The sequence below is a fragment of the Natator depressus genome, chromosome 1, assembly GCF_965152275.1.
Source record: "Natator depressus isolate rNatDep1 chromosome 1, rNatDep2.hap1, whole genome shotgun sequence".
Classification (NCBI taxonomy): Eukaryota; Metazoa; Chordata; order Testudines; family Cheloniidae; genus Natator; species Natator depressus.
The window spans coordinates 139,498,196-139,525,496 of record NC_134234.1 but is presented as its reverse complement, the minus strand read 5'-3'; the positions used below and the strand labels follow the sequence as shown (position 1 = coordinate 139,525,496).

The 27,301-nt window shown below is 39.4% G+C and overlaps 1 protein-coding gene across 7 annotated transcripts in view; it reads right to left on the bottom strand.

The window, feature by feature from the left end:
• The window catches only part of CNKSR2 (connector enhancer of kinase suppressor of Ras 2), a 375,664-nt gene that overhangs the window by 173,105 nt on the left and 175,258 nt on the right, over positions 1 to 27,301 (bottom strand). For 5 of the 7 annotated variants that reach the window (XM_074968061.1, XM_074968082.1, XM_074968102.1 and 2 more), the window contains 2 exons: positions 18,948 to 19,007; positions 14,460 to 14,528 (listed from right to left, as the gene is read on the bottom strand). The exons of the other annotated variants lie outside the window; for them this stretch is intronic. In XM_074968061.1, the coding sequence (XP_074824162.1) occupies positions 14,460 to 14,528; positions 18,948 to 19,007 (129 nt within the window). The remainder of the gene's footprint in view (positions 1 to 14,459; positions 14,529 to 18,947; positions 19,008 to 27,301) is intronic. 7 annotated transcript variants of the gene reach the window in all.

Here is a 27,301-nt window from a genome sequence, read left to right as displayed (position 1 = left end):
AATAAATCCTAAGATTACATGAGGTAGACATTTTCTGCTGCTAACCAAGCAGTCTGCCACTATGCTAAAGAAATCATCCCTTAGGAAGCAACTCCATTCAGTAGCCACGTAATCATTTGTGTATGGGGCAGGTGGGAGCAGTGCACTGGCCCCTGAGAGAAGATTCAAGTTCTCTGCAAGCATCTGGGAGAAAGAGAGAAGTTTCACAGCTCAAATCAATAAGGGGACTCTAGTTATAAAAGGGATGGGGATTAGATTTCTGACACTCATCAGGTGTGAGAACCAGGGGTGCCAGGGCCACCACAGAACTACCAGAATCCAAAATGAGCCAAACCCAAGGGACTAAGGCCCAGATCCACAAAGGGGTTTAGGCTCTAACTTTCACTGATTTCAATGGCAGTGAGGAGCCTAAACACTTTTGTGGATCTGGACTTAAGTCCACACAGGCTAAGTAGCAGCCCAATAACTGAAGGTTGCTACTGGGAAGAACCAGGGAGGAGGCCCTGACAGTCAACAAAGTGCTCAACAAGAGTCTGTCTAGGGAAATGAAAGCTTTTCATAGCAGAGAGTTCAGGATCAGATCAAAATGGGGGTGCTGGAAAAGATAACTCTGCTGAAACTCCTTAAGGCAAGAGGTTGAAAGAGCTCAAACAAGGATAAGGGTACAAACGTCCACTCATGACAAAGACTGGAGATCAGCATCACTAGGATCTTCACATATACACCAGGTGGGAGGGGGGAGAAGGGAAGACAGGCCAACTGGAAAGGTAATGAATTGATAATGGGTCTTCCTGTGGGTGTCATGAAGGAAGCACCAGTTGTCATATAGAATGCAGATATGTAAACAGGCATCTTTCAGGTCTGTACAACAGACCAAGAACCACCCCTTTGTAAGAGCAGATGCTTAATCTCTGACAGAGGCTTGAGAGGAACCAGGAAGGTTTCAATCTTGGACTGAACTCTATTGAGTACCCCTGAGAAAATACAACCCTAACACAAGCATCCGATGAAACATCAGCAGATGGCTTGCCACAGTGGTGGAGCTAATGTTCCACAGCAGTTGGGGGGTGGTCCTGGCCTGATTGCTGTAGGGTTGCTTTGGGAGATCAGGAATAGGAAGGGAAGTGACTGGCAGTATTCTTTTTCTTCTCTATTTCCCCCCTTCATTATAGAGAAATAAAGGGGGAGGAAGAGAGGCAGAAGGAGGGAGAAAGAACAAACTCCGGTGATTATTCCAAAGGGGGCAAAGCAAACTAAAGCGATCATGTCTGGCAGAGGCTTATATCCTACAGGGGCAGGGTCTCAGGTTTTCCTCCTTGCTTCCAGCTAGTGGCACCATAGTACCATCTGGCCATGACTCCTATGTCATAATATGAGAGAAGAGATAGACATATGAAAATTATCTATGTATGTGTATACACATACAAATGAAAAACGAATATGTCTAAATTTGTTTAAAAAGGCAAGGTAGCACCTTCTTCTGGAGATCTAAACTCAAACTGAGCCCAGGTCAAAGATTAAGTTAACTTGATCCTCCTAACCCACTTTCTCAAATTTTTGTCCTTTCATGTAGCGCCACTATGCAGTTTATCATGGTTAAATATCTTTGTTCAGGAGGAATGGTAGTTAAACAGCAGTGAGGCTGCAGATCAGGACTGAAGTCGAACAACATTGTGTAATGTGTGTAGTACCTGTCAACTGGATGCTTGATTGACAAATTCAAAGCATAAAGGTGTTCAGAAGTATCGAATCCCAATAGAGCAGGGGGGCGGAAAAAACCTCCCAAGTACACAGTCTCTTAGTTAGGTACAAAATTGTGACCACTGTATTCTTACTTGTTAAGCACCAGCACTATGCTCACTTCTGTAGACAACACAAAGAGACAGTCTTTGCCCCAAGCATCTTATAATTTAACTTTCTTAAATACTTTAATTATTTTACCTCAACATTTTTATTATATATTTATGTGGTGACATTATATGTACATGGTATTAGAGAATCATCTCCAGAGAACCAATATCTAATTCTTTTGAAAAATTCATCAGCATTTTGATTTCAAAAAGCAACACAAATTCCCAATTACCACTATTTTGGTATGATCATCACACTCTGTACCGCAGCAACACCTTGTAATACTTTACAGCATAAGCCATCTAACAGTTAGGAACTACAATATTGTGCCATCACCTGATAAGTAGTAGATAGCCCACACCTTCACAGTCCTGGAAGGTTCTTCCAATGCTTTTGCTGATGATTTATAGCATTCTTAGTGCAAATTCATATAATGTGCCACATCCTTAGGGGATAATTTATGTAAAGGACCGACTTTTTTTCTTGTAATAAACACTATTACTTGAAGTCAAAATGTAGCACAACCTAAACGTTTGTACAGTAACACACATTATTAGTACTCTACATTTATTCTGAAGTTTCTGTACAGAAAAATCCCAAATGAGTTTACAGACTAATATAGATAGATAGATAGATAGATAGGAATCATTCGGTGGAACACAGCAGCTGCCCTCAGGCATGACCACTATAGAACATTTTTTCCAAAGGAAAGGAAAGGGGAGAATCCCTAATCTACTTAAATAGTAAACAAAACAAAATATCTAAATTACAAAGGTAAATTACAGCAGAATTATATACAACAGAGTTGTCCATATTGGGATTCAGCCAGGACAATGGGATTAATGAGAAACACACTTATAAAAAATGCTATTGGATATATTAAATGACTACACCTGGTCAGGATCTCTGTTTTACATCTCATTTGAAGGAAAAGACATCCAGGAGAGTGCAGTGGTCCCAAAGCAATGCCAAGGCTCCAGTCATGTACTGACTGAGGGGGAAGAGGGTTTCCAACTGTATCACAGTCAGCAATTCCTTCCATTCTTTCCTCTAAAGATCTCCAATCCAGTTCCTGACCAAGTCTGATTTTACTTAGTTTCGCTCTCATTTTATATACACAAATGCCATATTTACATATAATGGCATTCATGCTCATCACAACGGTGTCTGTTCACCTGACATTGCTAGCAGGGGTTATGGTTGGAAGTAATGACTGAAGGATAAAATGGAAAAGAAATGAAGTAGAAAGATATATAGAGCAACTGCACAGATGGGCTGGCTGAAGATCCACAAGCCCCTTCTTAAAATTCTGCCAAAATGAAGGCAAGCTTGAGATAATTTCGATGCCTCTGATGGTTAATGCGAAATCCATTCTGTCAGTGATGATTTATCCCCAGGGCTGCCGACCTAGCTATTGTTCTCTTCTTTTTTCTTTCATGTATTCTTCGGAACAAACCAGATTCCACCAAATGATAGGTATTTTCAAAAATTACTGCTGAGGAGACACCACCTCTTTGATCTCTTATAAGGCCTTCACACTACCTCTCTTCAAATTACCAGTTGAAAACTATATATATATATATAGTTGAACATGGTATATTATGACTATACTCAATAAATTTTTTTTCCTGAAGGGTATTTCCAGCAAAGGGCAGCTTAATACAGGTGCATTTGTTAAGTAACAAGGCCTCTTCCTTGTTAGTTACATGAAAGGGTGTTTGTTCACATGTGGAAACAAATGAGTGAGATTTGTAACATACACATCTCTGGTGCACATGATTGAAGCACAACACTATTGTGTGTGTGGGTTTTATATATCTATCATCTCTCTCTCTCTCTCTGTAATATATATAAAATAAAAACATCATTTTTATAGAATGTCTTATATAATGTCTTTTATATAATGTTCCTGACAGATTTGAAATTCCTTGTACAAACTTAAATTGAAATACAAACTGTATGCAGAGATAATTTAATTTCAAATACTTTAGAGGGTGTGTGTGAGGGGGACACCACTATTTAATACCTTATACCCATATTATGTAAGCATTTAGGAAACTAAGAATGAGGTATCCTACTGAAACTTCAGGAGGAATTAGGAGGGCAGAATCCAATCACCTAAGCTGAAGTTTAGACCTGGATCGACAGTATCCTGGCGAGCGGTGGTCTATGACAGGGGACTCAGGACAGAGTTCTGAAGTAAACTACAAGACCATTTCCATTAACTAACGTGGGCTTGACATTTAGCATTTTTGAAGAGGCCTGAAAAAGCATTTGGCTGCAACATCCTACCACCCCTAAAAACAATTGATTCCTGTCCTCCAATATCAAACCATGATGCACAGGACTGACCAGAGGATTTTCAGAAGGGTTAGAAAGATGACTTCTTTGGGATATGCTCCTGACTCATCTTTCATAAAAGCATGTGCATATGATCAACAGAAGAAGTAGATCCCCATTCTTTGTTCCTTTTGAACCTTCATGATTTTTGTTGCATTATTTTGTGTGTTCTTTATATGGAAAAGGACTAGAAACTTTATGTTTAAATGTAAGATAAGATGCTTCTTTACATTTCTATTTCTAGCCAAATTGTTTTTTAATTGCACCTGCATTATCAAAGCCTGATGGATGCTGTAGTCCAAGGTGCTATAGACTCGATGTTTAGAACTCTCAGGCAGACTCCCAATACTCCACTAACCCGACTGGGACCAAATTTCTTTTTTGAATTATTTCCCTCAAGGCCAGATTTATAAGGCTTTGAGCTAAAGCACTTTCATTAAGGAGAAAAACTGGCTTTGAAACCTAGACCTTGAGAGGTCTTCTATCCAATCCCCTGCACTCAAGGAGGACTAAGCGTTATCTAGACCGGGGATTCTCAACCTTTTTCTTTCTGAGGCCCCCCCAACATGCTACAAAAACTCCACGGCCCACTTGTGCCACAACAACTGTTTTTCTGCACATGAAACCCAGGACTGGCATAAAGGGGTAGCAAGGAGGACAATTGCTCAGGCTTTGGCTTCAGCCCTGGGTGGTGGGGATAGGGGCCCTGGGCTTCAGTCCCATGCAGCTTTCCACCCTGGGCCCCAGCGAGTCTAACACTGGCCCCAAACCCCTGGTTAAGAACTGCTGACAGGTGTTTGTCTAACCTGCTCTTAAAAACCTCCAGTGATGGAGATTCCACAGCCTCCCTAGGCCATTTATTCCAGTGCTTAACTACCTTTACAGTTATGAAGTTTTTCCTAATGTCCAACCTAAACCTCCCTTGCTGCAATTTAAGCCCATTGCTTCTTATCCTACCCTCAGAGGTTAAGAAGAACATTTGTTCTCCCTCCTCCTTGTCACAAGCTTTTATGTACTTGAAACCTGTTATGTCCCATCTCAGGCTTCTCTTCTCCAGAGTAAATAAACCCAATTTTTTCAATCTTTCCTCATAGGTCATGTTTTCTAGACCTTTAATCCTTTTTGTTGCTCTTCTCTGGACTTTCTCCAATTTGTCCACATCCTTCCTGAAAGGCGGCGCCCAGAACTGGACACAATAGTCCAGTGGAGGCCTAATCAGCATGGAGTAGAGTGAAAGAATTACTTCTTGTGTCTTGCTTACAACACTCATGATAATACATCCCAGAGTTATGTTTGCCTTTTTTTTTTTTAAAACACACTGTTGACTCTCATTTAGCTTGTGATCCACTATGATCCCCAGTTCCCTTTCAGCAATACTCCTTTCTAGGCAGTCATTTCCCATTTTGAATGTGTTCCTTCCGAAGTAGAGTACTTTGAATTTGTTCTCATTGAATTTCATCCAGATCATTTTGAATTTTAATCCTATCCTCCAAAGCACTTGTAATCCCTGCTAGCATGGTATTGTTCACAAACTTTTTATAAGTGTACTCTCTATGTCATTATCTAAATCACTGATGAAGATATTGAAGAACTGGACCCAGGACCAATCTCTGCAGGATCTCACTTGATATGCCTGTCCAGGTTGACTGTGAAGCACTGATAACTACTCTCTGGGAATGGTTTTCCAACTTGTTATGCACCCACCTTATAGTAGCTCAATTTAGGTTGTATTTCCCCAATTTGTTTATGAGAAGGTCATGCAAGATAGTATCAAAAGCCTTACTAATGTCAAGATATACTACATCTACTGCTTCTGTCAAAGAAATCTGTTAGGTTGGTTTGACATGATTTGTTCTTGACAAATCCATGCTGACTGTTACTTATCACCTTATTATCGTCTCCGTGTATGCTAATCGATTGCTTAATTATTTGCTCCATTATGTTTCTGGTTACTGAAGTTAACCTGGCTTGTCTGTAATTCCTTGGGTTGTCCTTATTCCCCTTTTTATAAATGGGCACTATATTTGCCCTTTTCCAGTCCTCTGGAATCTCTCCCATCTTCCATGATTTTTCGAAGATAATCACTAATGGCTCAGATATCTCCTCCATCAGCTTCTTGAGCATTCTAGGATGTATTTCATCAGGCCCTGTTGACTTGAAGACATGCAACTTATTTAAGTAATTTTTAACTTGTTCTTTCCCTATTGTAGCCTCAAATCCTCTCTCATTTTCACTGGCATTCACCATGTTACATGTCCATCTGCTATTAAACTAAAAGTCCTTTAGCACTTCTGCCATTTCCACATTTTCTGTTATTGTTTCCTCCCGCTCCTCGTTGACTAATGGGCTTACCCAGTGCTTGGTCTTTCTCTTGCTTCTACTGCATTTGTAGAATGTTTTCTTGTTACCCTTTATGTCTCTAGCTACTTTAATCTCGTTTTGTGCCTTGGCCTTTCTAATTTTATCTCTTCATGCTTGCGCTGTTTCTTTATATTCATCCTTTGTAATCTGACCTAGTTTCCAATTATTGTAGGACTCTTTTTTTGGTTTGAGATAATTGAAGATCCCCTGGTTAAGCCAGGGTGATCTCTTGCCATACTTCCTATCTTTCCTATGCAGTGGGATAGTTTGTTTTTGTGCCCTTAATAATGTCTCCTTGAAAAATTGCCAACTCTCTTGAACTGTTTTTCCCCTTAGAATTGCTTCCCATGGGATCTTATCTACCAACTCCCTGAGTTTGCTAAAGCCTGCCTTCTTAAAATCCATTTTCTTTATTGTGCTGTTTCCCCCTTGCTATTCCTTAGAATCATGAATCGTGATCATTTCACGATCACTTTCACCCACACTACCTTTCACTTTCAAATTCTCAACCAGTTCCTCCTTATTTGTCAAAATCAAATCTAGAAGAGCCTCTACACCCTAGTAGCTTTCTCCAACTTCTAAAATAAAAAATTGTCTCCAATACTTTCCAAGAACTTGTTGGATAATCTGTGCCATGCTGTGTCAGTTTCCCAACAGATGTCTGGGTAGATAAAGTCCCGTGCTTTGGATGATTTTGTTAGTTGAACTGCAACAGCTGCTTTTAAAAAATGTGAAGGAAACTAAGGTTTTCCATAGGAGGAACAAACAAAAACATCAGAGGACCACTCTATAACTAGTAATGGAGAACAAATAAATAAATGGAAACTCAAACTAAACAACTGATATTGTCCTTTTAGCTCATACAACACAGAGATATGGATGAACTAGAACAGAATATGCAAGCATAATCCATCAGTGTGGAACAACAACAGATGCTGGGTTCTACTGGGTAGGATCTTTGAAGCTTACAGTATAGGTCCAGACAACTTAAACTTCACTCAACTTCAAAAAATTTAACTTCTTAAGCATTGAGAAGGTCTGGGAAAATGAAAGTGCATTACATGTAACAGCATGTACCACAATACAAATGTCTGTGAGGTGATTATTATTATTTTCTTAACACAATTTGACACTTCTCTGCTCATACTGTAAGCACTGTATTTTCACCCCAACAAGAATTTTTAAAGCAGTTATGCAACATATTTGTTCCATCTGCAACAAAATGAAAAAAAATTATTAAAATCTCTTAATTTCAGATAAGTGAGTGGCTTTGTTCCTAATGCCCAAATCGTACTGCTAGCTTCTGAGAAAGGCTCTTTTCCACACAGGCTATGTTAAAATTACAGGAAAACTGGGATTACTCCTCAGAACAGCTCTTTAAAAAGTAGTGGAAGAGAAACTTGAATGTACACTGAACTTAGCTCAATACTAACACTCTTTAATTTTATGAGGGGATAGCTGGGCAGGTATTAGAAACTCACTATATGCCTATCTCCAAAACTAAAAATAATCAAATGTTTTATGTTGCATGAAAGTATAGGATAGTTTACACTTTGATTAAACCTTCTAAGCCATGAGGGATTTATTATTAAGAATGTGTCAGTTTTCTGTGTGAAGATATGAAGCAACTTCCACAGCCACTGTTGACTTGGCCAATGTGATCCAAAAGGATTTTCCCATATTAGAGAGGCCAACATGCTCTGAGAGAGATAGATATTATTATTATCTATGTACCATCTAGCTCCAAGTTAAAGTTTAAACTGTAACTGTGTGTAATAAGTACATAGGAATTATTAGCCACCACAGAAGACTGTCCACCAGTGATATACCTCAGATACATCAATGATATTTTCATTCTCTGGACAGACAACTTAAACTCCCTCATAGATTCCCACCACAACTTCAGCAATCACCATCCATCCATCAAACTCTCTCGAGAACACATCCACACCAGCATCAACTTTCTGGACACCAAATCAGCTTCAACAATGGAACCCTACAGACACTGATATGCAGATCACCACACCTACCTTCCTAGACCCAGTAACCACCCCAAACACAACAAGAAATCTGTTATCAACAGCCAAGCACTCTGATACCACAGAATATGCTCTGAGGAGAAAGTCCAGGATATACACTTTCAACTACCTTCTTCAAACAAGGACACTCCACTAAAGAAGTAGATCACATCATGGAAGAGGCCATCCCAAATAGCCCAAGAGAACCTGCTTCAATACAGAAATAAAATCCCTTCTGACTGCAAATCCCTAGTTGTCACCTACCATTCCACACTGGAACCCATATGGGGTATCATGAAACAACAACAAGGCATACTCAGTGGGGTCCCATCCTGAAATAAATCTTTCCTAAACTCCCACTTCTGGCCTTCAAACAACCCCTGACTTGTCCATGCTCAACATCAGAAGAAAGATCCCCACAGAGCAGGACAAATCAACTCAAAGCAGCAACAGATTCTGCCACAACAACAGTGCAGACATATCTTCACTGCTAGAATGAACAATATCCCCCATAACACATCTTTCAAGATTCATGGACCCTGCACATGCCTATCACAACAATGTGGAATACCTCATCCAGTGCACTAAATGACCCAACAACAATTATATAGGTGAAACCAGACAATCTCTACACTCTCAAATGAACTCACAGGAAAACGAAGAAAGACAAAAACACTATCACCTGTGGATGAATGCTTTTCACAAAACGTCAGTCTATATCTGACCTCTCATTCCTCATCCTCAAAGAAAATCTGCACAATACTTTCAAAAGACAAACCTGGATGCTTAAGTCCATTACTTTACTCGACACCAAAAATCATGGACTGAACAGAGACACTGGATTTATGGTTTATTACCACAATCTGTTACCCACTAACCCCCTTTTTTTGTCCTATGATTGCAGAGGTGTTAACAGGGCATTCTACCTTGAATGATCCCTTAAAATACCTAAAAAAAGAAAAGGAGTACTTATGGCACCTTAGAGACTAACAAATTTGTTAGTCTCTAAGGTGCCACAAGTACTCCTTTTCTTTTTGCAGATACAGACTAACAAGGCTGCTACTCTGAAACTTAAAATACCTGTTAAGTACTTAGGCTAAACAATCTGTTCCACCTTGCATTTTACTGTGAGGCTGGGAGTTCCTTTCCCAGACCTGAAGAAGAGCTTGTGTGGCTGGTAAGTTAGTGTCTCTCTCACCAACAGAAGTTGGTCCAATAAAAGATATCACCTCATCCACCTTGCCTCTCTAATGTCCACTAATTAGTTCAATTTGCCCTAGTTTTTGACATCCATTGGTAGACACAGTCAGAAATGCTAGTGCATATTTTCTGATGAGTTTTTGCTAATAAAAATACATAAAATATAGAGATCTACTGCTACACGTCAATTCAACCTTTTATCAGAACTGCATATAATATGCGAAAGACATTTCCAAATTATAAAAAATACTTCCACTTCACAGGAGATTAACAATCATCAACTACTCAGCTATCCTCCACTCTCAGTAGATACTCCTGTGGTTTCTCCCTTACAAACCTACAATATAGTTTTACTACAGACATATCCAAAATTCTAGAGGTAACAGTGAACAATAATAGTTCACCTGAGAGATATCAACAACCTTTCTCCCAAGACTTTTTGACTGATCAAGAGGGTGTAAGAAGGGGTGTCTTGGAACATGCTTGAATAATAAATATGAAGTTGTTTGAACACTGGTACATTATACACATTCTGCTATGTTTGGTTTTTTTAACTTTTGTACAAGAAATATTTTAGGCAAAAAGGCATTTTATGGAAATTAACACTGGAATTTTCAAGGAAACCTAAGGGAGTGAGGAGCCCAAAATCCACTGAATTTCAGTGAGAGAGATGGGCATCTAAACCTTAGAATACTTCAGAGATCCCAGCCTTCAATAGTAAGGCAAAATATTGTATTGATGGAACTCTGCTGTAGCTATTTAATTTCAGTAAACTACAATAAACAAGGAAGCTTTTCCGAATTGCAAATTAACATTTTCTAAACTAATTTAAACTTCATTTTTAGCGTTAATAAGAATATTTAAATTCTAATGGTTATGCCAGAAAAAAATGGATTGTGTTATATTATGTAGGTTTCATAGCAATATAGCATAAAGAATCATGACTCTCACTTAAGACCTTTTGATTCCAGTGCCAATTTCAATAACCATATGCATTAAATACCAGCACTTGCACAGAGGATGCCAATAAAGAATGGTTTGACATTCAGCATAAGAACACATTAATTGGAACATGTATCATGAAAATAAGCATGAATAAGTCATTTATCTTGCTTTGCCAGTTTGTTATGCTGTTTACTTTAAAATCAGCAGACATTTGCAAAGAAGAAGCTTTCTCAAGATTAAAATACTGATTTTGTGTCAGGAGTTAGCTGAAAATCTTGTTCATCATGCAGAGTTATAAATTAAATCTTCTTTTCCCTCATATATATACATTCTCATATTGACGCAGGAAAATTAGCATTGAAAATGTAGTATTGATTTTTAAAAACATAAGCAAAACGTATTCAACATTTTGCTCAATTTTTCACTTTATGCTAAAGTTAAAAGGAATCTTTTAAGTAAAATTATGTTTAGGTTTCCCGCATGCAAGGTACCAAATTAATTACAATTATAGGTTAATAATATTTGTCTATAGTTCTATTGTAAATCCCCAGTGACTTGGTAATAATTATTTAAACCTTAAAGAGGGGTTTGAAAAGGACTCAGGATTGATAAATGGATAGGTAAGAGATGATCTACAGAAGCATGCTGAAAAATAGAACCACCAGTCTCAATTGTCTAATAATATAATAAGTGAGAATAAAAAGATGCTTAAAAAAACAGAAAGGCTGGAAAATCCAGTGTGTAGGATCCTCAGAAACCTGAGCTTCCAAATGAGGAAAAAGCTGAAAGTATAATTGATCTATTTATCTGTTTTCAGAGAAAAACGGCTTGCCACAGTTAGATTACAAGTTCTTCAGGACACATATCAGCCTGTTCAGTAATTAGCACAGTAGGGTCTGATCATGGCCAGGGACACAAAATAGAATATATTTTGAAGTGAACAGGAGTATTGAATACCACCGACAGGATGATAGATGCTTATCATATTGTAAGTTTCTAATCACCAAAATAAAGAAAAAATCCTGGGTGCAGTGAGACCACAAATAAATAAATAAAATATATCTATATAATCACTGCACCCATGATCCTCTCTCTCTCTCTCTGAGAAACAGAAAGAGAAAATATGTAATAGAAAAGATCCTGGGTGCAGTAAGGCCACAAATAAATATTTTTAAAATTTGCATTTAATCGAAATCTAGTTTGTAGGAGGTAAAACTCAGACTTTTTTTTTGCCTCCACAATATTGTTTGAAGCAATTGTCACTTTTAGCATTGTAGCCAAATGGGCTTTACATATTTTCAACACTCCAAAATACATATATATGGATCAAATCTTGTGGGTCTACAAATCCAAGTCAAATGGAGGGCCCAGTCTTCCTTGTAAGACAATGTAGACAATGTAGATACTGCATTTCAGTATCCAGCAAAAGTGCTCATTTGTCATAAGGGGAGAAGCAGTACTTATTTTGGAATGCTGAAAATATGTAAAAGCCATTTGGCTACAATACCAAAGATGACAACTGCCTCAGAACATATTGTGGAGGCAATAAAAATCTGTGTTTTATATTCCAGAAACTAGATTTTGAACACATGTACTATTCTATTACAATACATATACTCTATACTGTATGTTATAGTATACAAAATAAAATTGTAAATTATTTTTACTTCAACAATTTCCTATTATATAAATTGCAAAGGAATTATACACCTCAAAAGTCACATTTGTGGTGCCTGGTTTATTGCTCGGGGGGGAAATGAACTTTCAGAAATTGAATTTAAAGTGGAACTATGATTCTTAGATAACAAAAGATCATCTCAAGATTTCTGTCATATTATTTACAAGTAAAAATCTGTCCTCATTACAAAGTAAAGGGAGTGCAGATATGGCACGAAAATCAGATGTTTGAAATTTTTAGAGCTGACTAAGCGATTTAGTGACAACTTCCATTGAAATTAATAGGAAGAACATTCATTCCAGTCTAGAGACTGAGTGCTTATTGATGTGTTTCTTAGGACTTGTATACTTTTTGATTGATTTTAATAGAGTTTTGATATGAAAAGCTTTTAAAGATTGAAGGGTTCTTTGGCTTCCTGTAGTTGGGAAAAATAAAGAAGAGACTCACAATGTATGTGTATGGATAATGGCACCTTGCTTTAGCATTTTATATAGTTGAACTTAATAGTACAAATTGAAACGGTTATTCCACAGATCAAAAACAACAAGGAAAAAACTCCACCTTGCCCTGTTCTGGTTAGGCTTATCAATTTAAATTCCCCAGCACAAAAGGTAGCACCTCATCAGTTAACTTTCATACATGTACAGTATATTATATATCAAATTTAGCTGGATAGCATAATGAAATACTATAATGAGCTGTGCAGAGGAACTGACATACTGTACAATTTCATCAGTTCCCAAAGCCATAAATGGAACCCTACAAGGAATTAAGAAACATATTTTTAACAAACTATTGCTGTACTAACAAAAGCTTAGAAACTTTTTTGGTCAGTTAAATTGTTTGCAAGAATACTTTTTCATTAAAATGTATTATTTTCACTATTCTTAATGAAAGACAGATAGCCTATACATAGTCCCAACTATACATGGGAAAACAAAGTGTATCTTTTAAAATTACAATAATATCTATTTTATGTTACAAGACACAAGAATATGTTTATCATAAAACCGCTTAGAAAAAGAGATTTTTCTTTAGATTGCAGTAGTTTAATAGTCCTAAATAAGGTCAGCAGAAACTAATATACAGCACTTCAATTTTGGTAGTAATAATAGGAAATTATTAAGTATACTTAATGGTGTTTTTACTCCTAATTTTCCAATTTTGAAAAATTTAAATTATGTGTATCAACAATGGTTAGATTAAGTCAGAATAGTAACTATATATGCACCTTTTTTTCTGGCACACAAACATAGGCTGGGTGCATTCTATTAAGTTTTAAATTAAAGAAGCTTTCCAGTTCCTAGCAAGTAATGTCAATCTTTAGCCTGCAACTATAGTACCATTCAAATTATCTGAATCTCTCCTATCCAAAACTTCTATTGCCCAGAACAAAGCTATGTCCATTGATAATGCCTAGTCAAAATGAAAATTCCCATAATATCCAGAACCTCCGCTATCTAAGATAATTCAACATCTCCCATAATATTCACAAGAACATAAGAATGGCCATACTGGATCAAACCAATGGTCCATCTAGCCCAGTATCCTGTCTTCAGACAGTGACCAATGCCAGATGCCCCAGAGAGAATGAACAGAACAGGTAATCAACAAGTGATCCATCCTGTCGCCCATTCCCAGCTTCTGGCAAACAGATGCTAGGGACATCGTCCCTGCCCATCCTGGCTAACAGTCATTGATGGACCTATACTCCATGAATTTATCTAGTTCTTTTTTGAACCCCTTTATAGTCTTGGCCTTTACAACATCCTCCAGCAAAGAGTTCCACAGGTTGACTGTGCATTGTGTGAAGTAATACTTCCTTATTCAGATGATAAAGGATAAGCACGAACAGCACATATTTTCCTCTCCCAGAAATTGTGAGATTCTCTTACAAAGTGCATTTGGAAGGTGGGGGAAGAGGGCAGGGAATAAAAAAAACCTTGCATGTAAAACCCACTATTAATTTAGCAAAATATAAAACATTTCTACACATTTCTTCATATACATGCTGATATGCCAGTGCACCTCTATTTCCAATTGACACAGAACATATTTATACATACCACAGTTTGGTGGTTAACTTGAATCACTTCATCTCCAGCATGGATTTTCTTGCACCGATCTGCAGGTGACTGAATTTAAAATAAAAGAGGTGATAAAGAAGACAGTTCTTACTGGTCACCATCTCTCTTTCAGCAGTACGATTGCTACGCTATGTAAGTCAGGTTAGATTCATAATTACGTTCTCCAATGAAGTAAATAAATAAAGATTTTTAATTAAGCCATTCACAGTTGTTTGACACAATATTCTGTATAATTGTATGCAAGACAGTAAAATGTTAAAAAGGTAGTAATGTTTATGTTATCAAAGGTTAACCAGTTTCTAAGGATGCCTTTTTAATACTAATAAGTTACCAATCGTTTTAAGCCATCTAATATCTGTAAATCTTAGAGGTCCACCTTCTGCTAATGCTCAGGGTGCCAGAGCTCTAATGGACAACAGCTTCATAAATATACTTTGCAACATTATGTCTTTCATGTTCTAATCTAATTAAAACAAATACTTTAAGTGAACTTCAGAAAAATCAATATTTTTTTGCATGCAGATACAATCACTATCTAGGGTAAGACAGATTAACTGTAAATTTATATTTCTAAACTATTATTAGTTGTGAGAGATGCAACTAGGACATGGATCCTGTAAAAATCCATACCTTCAAAGATGAATTAGTAGAGGTAGTTTTGCTTCTCTAAATAACAGCCTCATTTAAAAAAACATTTCTATTTCTCATATTTCTATCTTTAATATTTGCAGTGTTGTCTTAGAAGAGCTCCGTGGAGCCCAAAAGCATATCTCTTTCACCAACGGAAGTTGGTCAGATAAAAGATACTACCTCACCCACCTTGTCTCTAACATTTTCAATAGACTAATTACTCTTGGTGCAAAATAATTACACTAAGCTTTCTATAAAGCAATACTTCTTCGACTTTTCCCACCCAGACTGCAGCTGATAGCATGTAGATAGAGCCCCACCAACTTCAGCTGGGCTCCTCACAGATACAGAAGTTCACTTGCTATCAATAGAAGGATCAAAGAGCCACAGTATGAAAGTGTCAGGATCTACGCCCCAGGAACTCCAAAAAGTTGCTACATTTTTGTATTGAGCAACTAGAATTAGACACATTAACTTTATCAATGGCTTTACTAAAAAAGAAATGATCTAGATGTAATATTCCCAAAGTCCAGAATTCAGTTTAATCATAACAACATAACTGAACCATTTTGTCTGTCAAAATGTTTGCCTCTTGCAGTCACATTGTCCCCTTCTGCTGTGATCATGCAGATTTCACCATAATAAGCTGAGTCAGCATTTGGATGGGAGATGTCCAAGAAAAATATGTGCGTTGCAAGAAGTGGTGTTAGGGAAGAGGACCACTACATAGACTATCCCATATAGTGTTGTGAGGGTGAAGGTGCCATTTTGCATATAACATGTAAAACTGAAGTCCTGGCCACTCACTGAGCTCTTTCAGTACTAGAGATAATTGCATTCCTCTCATTAGAGGGTTGTTGATTTTGTGATTGGCTAGTTTTTCAAGTAGGAATCAATACAGACACCTGCACTGATGACTATTTCCTTTTACAGTTTAGTTTAATGAAATCAGAGGGGGACTTTATAAATAACTACTTTCTAAGAACTTCATATGGTGATTGTTAGAATAAAAAAGCAAAGATCCGACTCTTGAAGCACTAGTGTGTGGACTGATACATGTCACAACATGACTCCAGTTTGAAAATATTTCCTTTTGAATCTCTTACCAGGATACTCATCAGAGAATTAAACATTTCATTGTTTGCAAACAATGATCAGTTCAGGTTTGCTTTCAACTAATGAATCGAGTCTCTCATTTTTCTTACATATTTATATTATGAATTGTAAAAATGTACTCACCAGTCTTTTTACACCATGTACAAACTCCCTCCCCACCCCATGCACTCATGCCTGACCCATCACCCGGCCTCAAGGCATCCCACATAATCATTACTTTCAAGCTAAAGTCTGAGTAAAGAGATAAGCCTTGAACGATGAGGTTAACACATTCTAGCTCTGCAGGAGCACCAGAGAAAACACAGTACAGAGCCAAGAGACCCTCCATGGAGAATCTGACTCCATTCTCTCTGAGCTAAAATCTAAAGATTTATAGCACAAATGCCCAACTAATTTTAATGGCTAAAATGGTATATTGGGAGAGAAATGGCTTCTAATGTTGCCAAGATCCAAATCATAGACGGCTGTATAGACGGACATCAAAGCCTTGAATCGCACCTAGCAGGTGATTGCAGAGTTAAGGATAACAAACGTAATACGCACTGCATGCTTTGCAATACTAAGTATATAGGTAGCTGTATTTTGCACAGGAAACAGCTTCTCAGTGGTCTTCTAGGGTAGCTTCATGGAAAGAGTATTGCATAAATCCTGCCTGGAGGTCACAATAGCTATGAAATGCTCCATATCAGAAAAAAAAAAGATCACAAACGTTTGGTCATATGTAGAAGCAAAGAGATTTTTTGACTGCCACTGCCATTTAGAAATCCAGTAGCATCCCAGATTGCAAACTATCAATGGAAAAAAGGTAGGTAACATCTTCCCAGAAATGACAGGCACCAATCCTTCCAGAATCTGTAGATGCTTCCTCTTGTACACCAGTATGATGCCTGTCTTTTCCATATTATGCATGGTCCTAACAACCAAATGTTTGAAAGATGCTAACAGCTTACTCTCCATTAAAACTTTATTAGCCATTAGTAGTAGTATGTCCATATCCAACCAGTAGGCTGAAGCTTTCTTAACACCTCCAGGGCTTCAGTGCGTGAAACTGATCAAGACCAAATTAAAAAAAACATTGTGTTTGCTTCCTCCTGACAGGACTCTGCTACTATATAATTATATCGATGCATAAGGGAGGAAAGTAGGAATGAAATCTCAAGATTCTTAGGGAATTCATTATCTTCCCCTTTGTGAAATAAAACATCCCAGTAATTTGTAGACTTTGTTGGTTGTATATCTTAGTTTTTTAAGTTTAAGGGAAACTCAAATTTCAAAACTCTTCTCTCATTTTTGCTTATGTCTCCCAGAAATATCACAACCCTCCTGCACCAACACAGAACTGTACTTAATTCCACCGGTGATGTTGAGAGCTGTGGTTTGATTTGTAAGAACCCTGACTGAGTCTTCAAGTTCCTTAATGGCTTATGTTGCTCCTCCTTCAGGAAGACTGGTGTTCACAGAGGTCCTACCACAGACATATTATAGAATACAGCCCAACAACATTGTCTGCAGCAAGAGAAAGAAGAAATGGTCAAAGGTCCAAGAAAGCTTGCATGCTGCAGGTCCTGTGGAGGACCTGACCCTTCCCCACACACATTCCTATTCTATCTGGCATGAGATATTTCCAGAGTCCCAGTGCAAAAATCAGATGTAAAAGTATTCAGTATTTGAGACGCTTCATGTTTGTCAGGAAATGATATAGTAGCAGAGTAGAACAAGTATTTCTCTGTAAGTTTGTTTGAGCATGAGGTCATCAGGAAGTTTTCAAGAGAAATTGACTAAACAGTCCTGAAAGCTGCACAGTCTTGTGTTAGAGGCCTGCTCTGTATCTATTGTTATGGATTAAAGCCCTAAAAAAAACCCATCAGCTTGCCAACTCCCTAATGGGCAGCCAATTCTGTACAAAGGGGGTGGGGGAGAAGGGGAAAGCAAACTATAAGGCAGCTGAAAAGTATGCAGTTGTGTTTTGCTTAGAGTTCCCTTTGGTGTCCTTCAATGAGTAAGCTCACATCTAAGTGATCCCTACTATAGAGAGGCAAGGTGGGTGAGGTAATGTCTTTTATTGGACCAACTTCTGTTGGAGAGAGAGACCAGCTTTTGAGCCACATAGAGCTCTGCTTAGAGATCTGCGTGGCTCCTAAGCTTGTCTCTCTCACCAACAGAGGTTGGTCCAATAAAAGATATTACCTCACCCACCTTGCCTCTCTACCATCCTGGAACTGACATGGCTACAACTACACTTCCCTACTACAACGTTACTCAGAAGTCTATGCAGAAATGTACAACAACATTTTTTAATATCAATTTCAAAGGATGCACTTATTTCCATGCTTTTACTTCCATTACAAAATTAAATGAGGTTGGATAGACATAAAAACTATTTTTTTCTTGTGCCACAGCAAACTCCAGCATATAAGTCAGTACATATTAAAAACATTTATCTTTTACACACAGTCCAAGAAAACCCCAGCAAGTCAGTTGTCTCCTAATTTGATCAAGGGAAGCATTTTAAATACCTTGCAAGAATGAAGTAAAGCTGACTGTCCTGGATTAATAAACAAAAGCAATCTCATTTTTGCCCTCCAACTTGCCATTGATCCCTCACAGCCAACTAGCAGAGTTTTGCAAGCAAAATATAGTCTGTAGCGAAGGGAAGGCATTAACCAAATGTAAGGTCAAAAAAGCTTCTAGGCCTGAATGTACAGTATTAACAATACTTACATTTTCTGTTGTTCCAGTAATTACATGGAGACCATCATATGTTGATTTAATGTACATACCCTAAGAAAAAGACATCATGGGAAAGAATTTGTAAAGTATTTCATAAACTATTACCATCCAAAACAATTTGCATATCTCTCTAAAAGGAAAATCTATCAATTATTTGAGCTATAAATTAACACATGCCACAAGGAATACCTCTCTGGACAGAAAAGTGTGGTGTGGTGTTGTTTTTTTTCTGGAATGGGGGCGTAAAGGAGAGAAGTTAACTGAGATAGAACAATAAGACTGAATGATTGTGGCACCTATAGAGAAGTTACAATTTGAAGCTTTATCTTTGTGCATATCCATGGCTTTAGTGGTACCTCACAAATATCCCTTATACTAAAAACATATCTGCTTACAAAGAAGCCCAACTGCTGTATTAGGATGACCGGTGCCTTCAGCTACCAGAATCTAAGGTTTCATTAAAAATAAGTTCTTTAGCCATTAAGATTGCAAAGATAAACTTTCAAATGTGAACCAAGTGGAAACCGAACCTGTGATGTGTACCTGAAACAACAGCTCTAAGAATTGCTAACTGCCTCATTCACCTCAACACCATGTTAACTGTAAACCTTAATCATGACAATTTGCTAACTATTTTAATGCTGATCAATGCACACCAAAAAGAAGAAGGATTACCATATATGTAGAACTGTATAATCTCCTGTGAGTGACATCTCATTTTGAAGTCATAAGAACATAAAGATTAGTTTGTGGGCAGATGTTGGGACCATACCAGAACTACCTTGTATATTTTAATAGCAAGCGCTGAGCCACAAATGGGGGAATACACTACAAAACTACCCGCTTTCTTTTTTAAAGAGAGACCCATCTGTAGTATGATAGTATGTTGTACAAGTAAGAAAACTAACCTTATCATCTAATCATGATTTTGCCAAGTTTAAGACCTGCATAACACACTCTTAGCAAACCAGATGCCTGGCAACCGTAGCTAGAACCAGAGTTGGGGGAGCTGCCACATTCCAAGTCATGCTCTGCACCCTCACCCTCCATGCAAAATTCTATCATTCTCTGGGTGACATCAGCAAAGAGGCCCAAATTGTTCACCCTAGATGCCATGTGGTGCTTTTCAATCACTTCTACAACTCCCTTCCTTCCTTTTCAACAGACCTCTCTGCAGAAAGGAGGCGGACACTGGGCAGGCCAGGAGAGCACTGCTTCCATTCTAGCCCCTCAGATCAACCCAGAAAAGATAAGTTTTCAGGTGACATGCTGTTCTCTCTCCTCTACCTGGGGCACCACAGCCAAGAGTGAATCCCTAGCAGAGGAAGTCAATTGGAACTGTGCTGCCAGGGAGTGATCACCAGAGACTAGACCAGTGGTTCTCAAGCTTTTTAGGGTCGTGCCCCCTCTCACCCGTGTCCATGCTTGCCCCCTTCCCACGAGCCGGGGCCTGGAGTGGGGACGCAACTCCAGGTAAGGCAACCACGGCTGGGACTGCGGCTGGGACCGGGTCTGGGAGCGAGGCTGGCAGTCGGACTAGGAGCAGAGCCCCGGACGGGGGCCGAGTCTGGGGGCGGGGCCAGAGCTGCGGCCGGGGCCAGGAGTGGAGCTGGGTGGCACTCCCTTCCCACCCTCTGTGCGGGCTTGACTGGGCCCCGCCACACCCCCACGAACGTTCCTCCATGTCACCCTAGGGCGACGTGCCCCACAGTTTGGTGACCTCTGGACTAGACAGTGAGGATGCATGGAGCCTCCAGATTGAGGGCTTTGGGTGCCTGCAAATCTCCTGGGATTAATAATGCGTGGGGCCAGTCTCTGCAACCTTTCTGATGATGAGGCAGGGGTGGGCAACCACTCCCAAAATAGAACAAAGTGAGGGGAGAATCAAGAGGACCGTTGAAGATTTCCTCCCATAAAGCCTGCCTGCTTCCACCTCCTCCCCAAGAAAGGGATTATCTGACTCCAAATTTTTAACTTCCCTATTACTCCATCATTCGGCTCTGCAAAGATATCCGCAAAGATCATTCTGCTCCGCATAGCCCGAGGCAGTAAATCATTGGCATCGCCCCTACTGGACATGCCATGCTACCAAGGGCAAAGTAGAGACTGAGTTCCACTCCATGCTGCTCAGAATGCTCCATGAGGATTCCTGTCTCTCTCCCCCCTCACCCTCTTATGCCAACACACACCTTGCTCACTCCACACTCACTCACTGCTGGGGACTAGAAGGGAAAATCATTGTAATCCATAGATTCATAGGACAATGTCATTTTCCCATTAATATGTTACCCAGCATCATGCGATTTTCTATTTATTTAGATAAATATCTTTAATAGCTATCACCTGTGTAAGGTAGGAAAGTGCTATTATTCCCATTTTACAGATGGGGAACTAAGGCATAAAGAGGCTAAGGCCATATCTACATTATGGGCACTATAGCAACGCAGCTATAGCACTCTAGTTATGCCGCTGTAGCACCATGGATTAGATGTTTCCTACAGCGGTGGAAGGTGTTTTTCTGTTACTATAGCTAATCCACCTCCCAGGCCATGGTAGCTAGCTTGATGGAAGCATGTTGATCTAAATTCTGAGTGTAGACCAGGGCTAAGTGACTTGGCCAAGGGTCACAGAGCAAGCCTGTGACAGAGCAAGGAACTGAAACTAGATCTCCGAGTCCTGAGTTAGCATCCTAACCACTGGACCATCCAAACTCATTTGTGCAGGAGTTCAGCACAAATCAATGTTTTCAGAATTGTTAGGGTAGTAAAACTCCAACTGACTTTAGTGAGAGCAGAATTAAGCCAACACTGAGAGATTTAAAATAACCCTCACCTTTAACGTGCAAGAAAAATGAGCTATTGCATTAAAATATAACAGTGAAATATACACGTTTCCATTACTATGTCATCTCTTGAACGACCAGAAGAGCTAAACAAAAAAGTTTTCAGTCAGATTTGCTTTTAATGAAGTTATATTTACTATACACACAACATACTGATCTTGAATATAAGGTAAAAACTAGTGCTGATGTGTCACTGAAACAATGCACATAACCTTAGTCAAAGAAAAAAATCAGGCATAATCAAGAACAAAATAATCTTAATGTAGATCTCCAACATAAATTAGATCTATGAAGTGAACTCGGTTCAAGATAGGCACATACATAAATTGCAAAGTACTGAAAGGAAGTAAACAATGATGAGTATTATTAGATGTCCAGCCAGAAAGTAAATGGATAGAGTCTCAGTGTTTACTTCTGTATTTTAGCTTTAATTTAGCATTACTCTGAAGATGCTAAGGGTTTACAACTATGCTTTGGCAAAGGATTACAGGCCCCTTGCAATCTATTCCTTTCCAGAAATGAAAATGGTGACTTTTAATTCAAGAATAGGAAAGAGGTGGGGTTGTGGAAAATTTTCCTTGAAATGCTAAGATCCAGTGTTGGATTTGCATACCACTCAGGCATGTGGGGACAGAGGGGGAGAGGAAGCTGTTCCCTTGATTATATAACATCACAACTGTGTGAGAGCCAAGATTGATCTATATTTCTAAAGCATTTTTTAAATGAACAGAAGAACCCCCTTTTACCCTAAAAGGCAGTGAGGATACATGGCTTTGAGGGGATATGTATGATTTGTAGCCTCTTAAAAATGAGGAAACTACAGAAGTTTACAGGGTTGTTTTTCCCCTAACGATATTGTAATAGCACCCTCACTGAACATGGTGCTTCATGTGTGCTGTTCAACAGCACTAAAGTTGGCAGGGATAATGCTCTAGTATTCAAAGGCAACTCTAAAGTTCTGGAGAATTTATAAGAATAAGTCATGCCAAACAAATTAAGTGATAATCCAGTTAATATGTCTGAAATAACCTTTGAGTGCAATCACCATAAGAACAAGGAACTCGTGTGCACTTAATTTAAGCACTAGCCTTCTTAATGGATGCTGCATATTTAATAACATCGGAGAGTACCCAGATCAGTTACTGGCAGATGGTCTGATTTAAAACCAATTAACAAATTTTATCTTGGGGCTAAATATTATTCAGTTAAAGATAAAAACTTCTCCCAGACTCTCTTTTTTAAAAGGAGGCACAAATAAAGTTAGATGTACTTTAGGCAGTGCTTTGTTATGTATTGCATTTTGTGAATTAGCTATCTCTGATACTGGACTGAATGGCAACAGCAAGATGCTAAGTTTATTTTACCTCATATTTAACTCAATTTGAATTCTTCTACTGAGATGGTCATATAATGAAGCTCCCCGCCCCAACACAAAGAAAAGGTCACAGGCTTCTTTAATAAACATTACATGTGCTCTGAAAGTGGTCTAGTCAGCACCCTTCAAAACTAAAGCAACACACCTCTCCAATTCAACTTTAGAGTTCAGTGAAGCTAACAAGGACCATTAATTTTAGGTTTCAGAGTAACAGCCGTGTTAGTCTGTATTCGCAAAAAGAAAAGGAGTACTTGCTTTGTGTGTATATAAAAAGATCTTCTACACTTTCCACAGTATGCATCCGATGAAGTGAGCTGTAGCCCACAAAAGCTTACGCTCAAATAAATTGGTTAGTCTCTAAGGTGCCACAAGTCCTCCTTTTCTTTTTAAGGACAATTAAGAGCCTCATAAATGTCATAAAGCTTCATCCATCCTCGTCTCAAAGTCCCACCTTCCTCATTATTTCAGGTTATATGACTCAGAGGAACATTAACATACCTGGACTTTCAGCTAGCAAGGCCACCAGTGGTATACTGCTCTCACACTGCTACACTCAGCTTCATTCCATTTATTTGCCATGTGAACAGGGACCTTCTGTCTATAACAGACTAATCTGAAGTTTGTTCCAGCAATCAGAGAAACACCCAGTCTGTAAATGTTTTGAAATACTAACCTCTATCTTCCCTAATCCATAAAAAAATATAACCCATATGAATAACTAGGTCTTGAATGAAACTGTCTGATAACGGTATTTGAAGTGTAAAGGACAGCACTAAAATGAAAAACTGAACTAGAAAACCTGGAAATCAATAAATTAAATTTCATAATGCCACAATCCTGCTTTGAAATTCCATATTATCATTTTTAAAAGTTAAAAAGGTATAGAAGTGTGTCAGAAAACCTTGCTAAGGGTGGAAAAACATTCACAGCTGTAACAAGATTATCTGTTTTTCTTCTAACAAAACACGTGCACATTTTGGTTCTTTGCAGTGCTAAACACACTATTCTCAAACTCTTTATATAAGGGGACTGTTGCCCCCTTACTAACATTCAGTGGGGGTATTTTGGTTGCTAGCTCCCAGTACTAAAAGGGGGAAGGGTCGATGGGGAATCAGGACCCTGAGACTGCCAGTCCCTAGGAGCAATGGCGAGAGGCCCATGCTCCAGGTCAGCCTGAATGACAGGGTGGGCAAGCTAATCAGGGAGTCAGGAGGCCAGGGAGGTCCCATCCTCTGTGTGAGCTGGAATTACCTGGGTCAGACAGAGTGGGGCTGAGCTAAGGAGAGAGCAGGGGGCCCACGCTGAGCTGGGGAGGAGAGCTATGCCAGATCCAAAGGGACCAGAAAAGCAGCCCAGAGAGAGCAGACCCTGTGCTGGGACAAAGCTGCAGTCCCAAAGCCAGAGGCACAGCCCAGAGAGAGCAGACTTGCCCTGGGAGCAGAGCTGCAGCAACCAGAGCCAGAGGGGCCAGAAAAGCAGCCCACGAAGCAGGTCAGTGCTGGGAGCAGAGTCACAGAAGCAGCCTTCAGAGCAGACCTGTCCTGGGAGCAGAGCCAAAGAAGCAGCCCAGGGAGCTGGAGGCAGAGCAGCAGCAGCAGTGCAGAGACAGAGTGGTGGAGCTGGAGCAGTCCGGAGCTGGGTGTGGTGAGCAGCTGGAGAGAGCAAGGGGGACCCTGGGCAGCGGGCCCAGCACAGGGAGACGCCTCAGCCAAGAGGCTCTGCAGGCCAGACTTGGATCGTAACCCCGACAGGGCGGGGGCGACACTGGGACGGAGGGTCCTACCACTTAGAGCCTGAGAGCTTGTGGCCACCACCAGAGCAAGTGTCCAACCCACAGCATCCCTGCAGCACAGCCAGGACCTGAGAAGGAGGCCTGGGACTTACAAGGAACAGACTGTGAACTGCCCTGACATTCCAGAGACACTGTTTGTGATGTTCCCTGCCACAGAGCGGGTTGATGTGTTTCCTTTAACCTTTCCCATTTTTCGTTATTCTTTTTAAAATTAATTGTTGATTAAATAACTTGCATTTGCTTTAAATTGTATGTAATGGTCAGTGGGTCAGAGAAGTGCCCAGTGCAGAGAGAGTACCCCAGATTGGGGACACCCTAGCCCCTGTCCTAGGTGACCACAGCAGGGTTGGGGGTCAAGCCCCCAGGAATCCTGGGCCCAGCCTTCTTGGGGTTACGAGGACTATGTCAGACAGGTGAGTGGAAGGGGAGTCCTCAAGGGCAGGGAGGCCTCTGGCTAAAGGAAGTGGGAGCGAGGACTCAGATCCTTTCGCTAGCTTATTCCCCCGCTTACGTATAAATCAGTTGAAAATTTCAGATTCCATTTCCTTAGGGTAAAGGATTACCAGCTAAACTAGTCAATTTCTTTTCTCTGAAACATAAACAGCAGAAAGAAACACCAAGTTACATTCTGTCCAATGATACAGAAGAATCAACTTTCAAGTATTTTCTCAAATGGGATATCTCTACAAATTTCTGCAAAGCTGACCAATATTTAACTGATATTAAGGCTTTTTAGGAGAGATCTGCATTTTACAATTTCCTTTTCATCTTCACTTTTCTCGATGCTGCAGGCTGTATCCCTTCTTCCTGCAATACTCATGAGGTACTACATATATGCAAACAACCACAGAGCCAAAATCAGGCACCAGACTGGGGAGCGGAAAAAAGCCCAACAACAACAACATAGCACTCTACTCAAGCTCCATCCAAAAAGAATTCCCCATACATCATGACAATAGTCACAATATTTTCCTACTTGCTATGCTTATTTTGTCTGTCTTTCCACATGTTAACTACAATATACATTACTATAAAACTCATGAAATATTTAATTGTGAAAAGAGCACATGTACAGTAATTTGATACTTCACATTTATGTATGAGTGATATTTAAATTTCAGTAATATTTTTCATGTAAAATTTCAGAGGTATTTAATTAAAAGTGATATTTTAGTACTCATATACCAGATGTCAAGATTAATTTTTTTTTAATTTCAATTAAAGTTTGTCTCTTCCAACACCATGCACAGGAACCACTCATCCATCCATACCACCTTTCCCACTCCCCAGATCCCAAGAACAATTTACAACAGAAATTCAGATAAGTCTCACTCTGCTTTCTATTTTTATTTCCCTCCCTCCTCTTCCCATCCTACTTTAACTTCTTAGAGAGACTCTCCTCTCCAGCTATTTTAGATGTTTCACTTATCCTGGTTGGCAGACAGTACCATCTTCAAGGGTATGAGCCACTCTTGCCTATTTACTGCCCTGTTTGCAGACAGCCCTTCCATTTCTCTTATGTTAACAACATTAATATTGTTAACAACTTTGCCAGTAGAAAACTCCAGTATGTGTCCAAACCACTGAAAGTAGGTCAGTCATAACTCTATCTTCCCAATGCCATTATGATATGAATCCTGGAAAAAAGGTATTGTTAGGTCAAGAAGTCATCACAAGTTCCTTATGCAATTAAGTGGTGAAAGGCCCTCAAGATGCCATCCACTATCAACTACAAAACCTTTCATAACTTGTAGAACTGACAACTTGGGAACCAGGTCAGGCTAATGACAATAAATCAGAACATGCTGGATAAATCTTAAAAACTCCACAAAATGAAGCACCCTTCATACAAAACATCAGAAAATGGTTTAACAAAGATAACCAGTTATGAGGATTACCATTTTATACAACCCAGAAGTTTGCTAGGCACCTCATACTACAAATAAACAAACATCTGGTCCCTGCTCCAAAGAGCTTACAGACTAGATGACGTCCATTCTAAGCAGGTGTGCGCGTGCATGCCAGCCGGAAGATTTTTCCCCTAGCAATGTCCGTAGGATCAGCCCAGGGTGCCCCCTGGGGTGGTGCCTTCATGGCGCCCAATATCAGGCCCCGCCGACCCCTCACCCCCTCAGTTCCTTCTTGCTGACCATTCCGACAGAGAGGTAGGAGGGTGGGTACTGGAATGGACATGAACAACACATCTCGAAGAACAATAGTTATGAGAAAGTGAGTAACCATTTTTTCTTCTTTGAGTGATTGTTCATGTCCATGCTAAGCAGGTGATTCACAAGCTAGAGCTCAGGAGGTGGGGTCGGAGTTATCCACAGAAAATA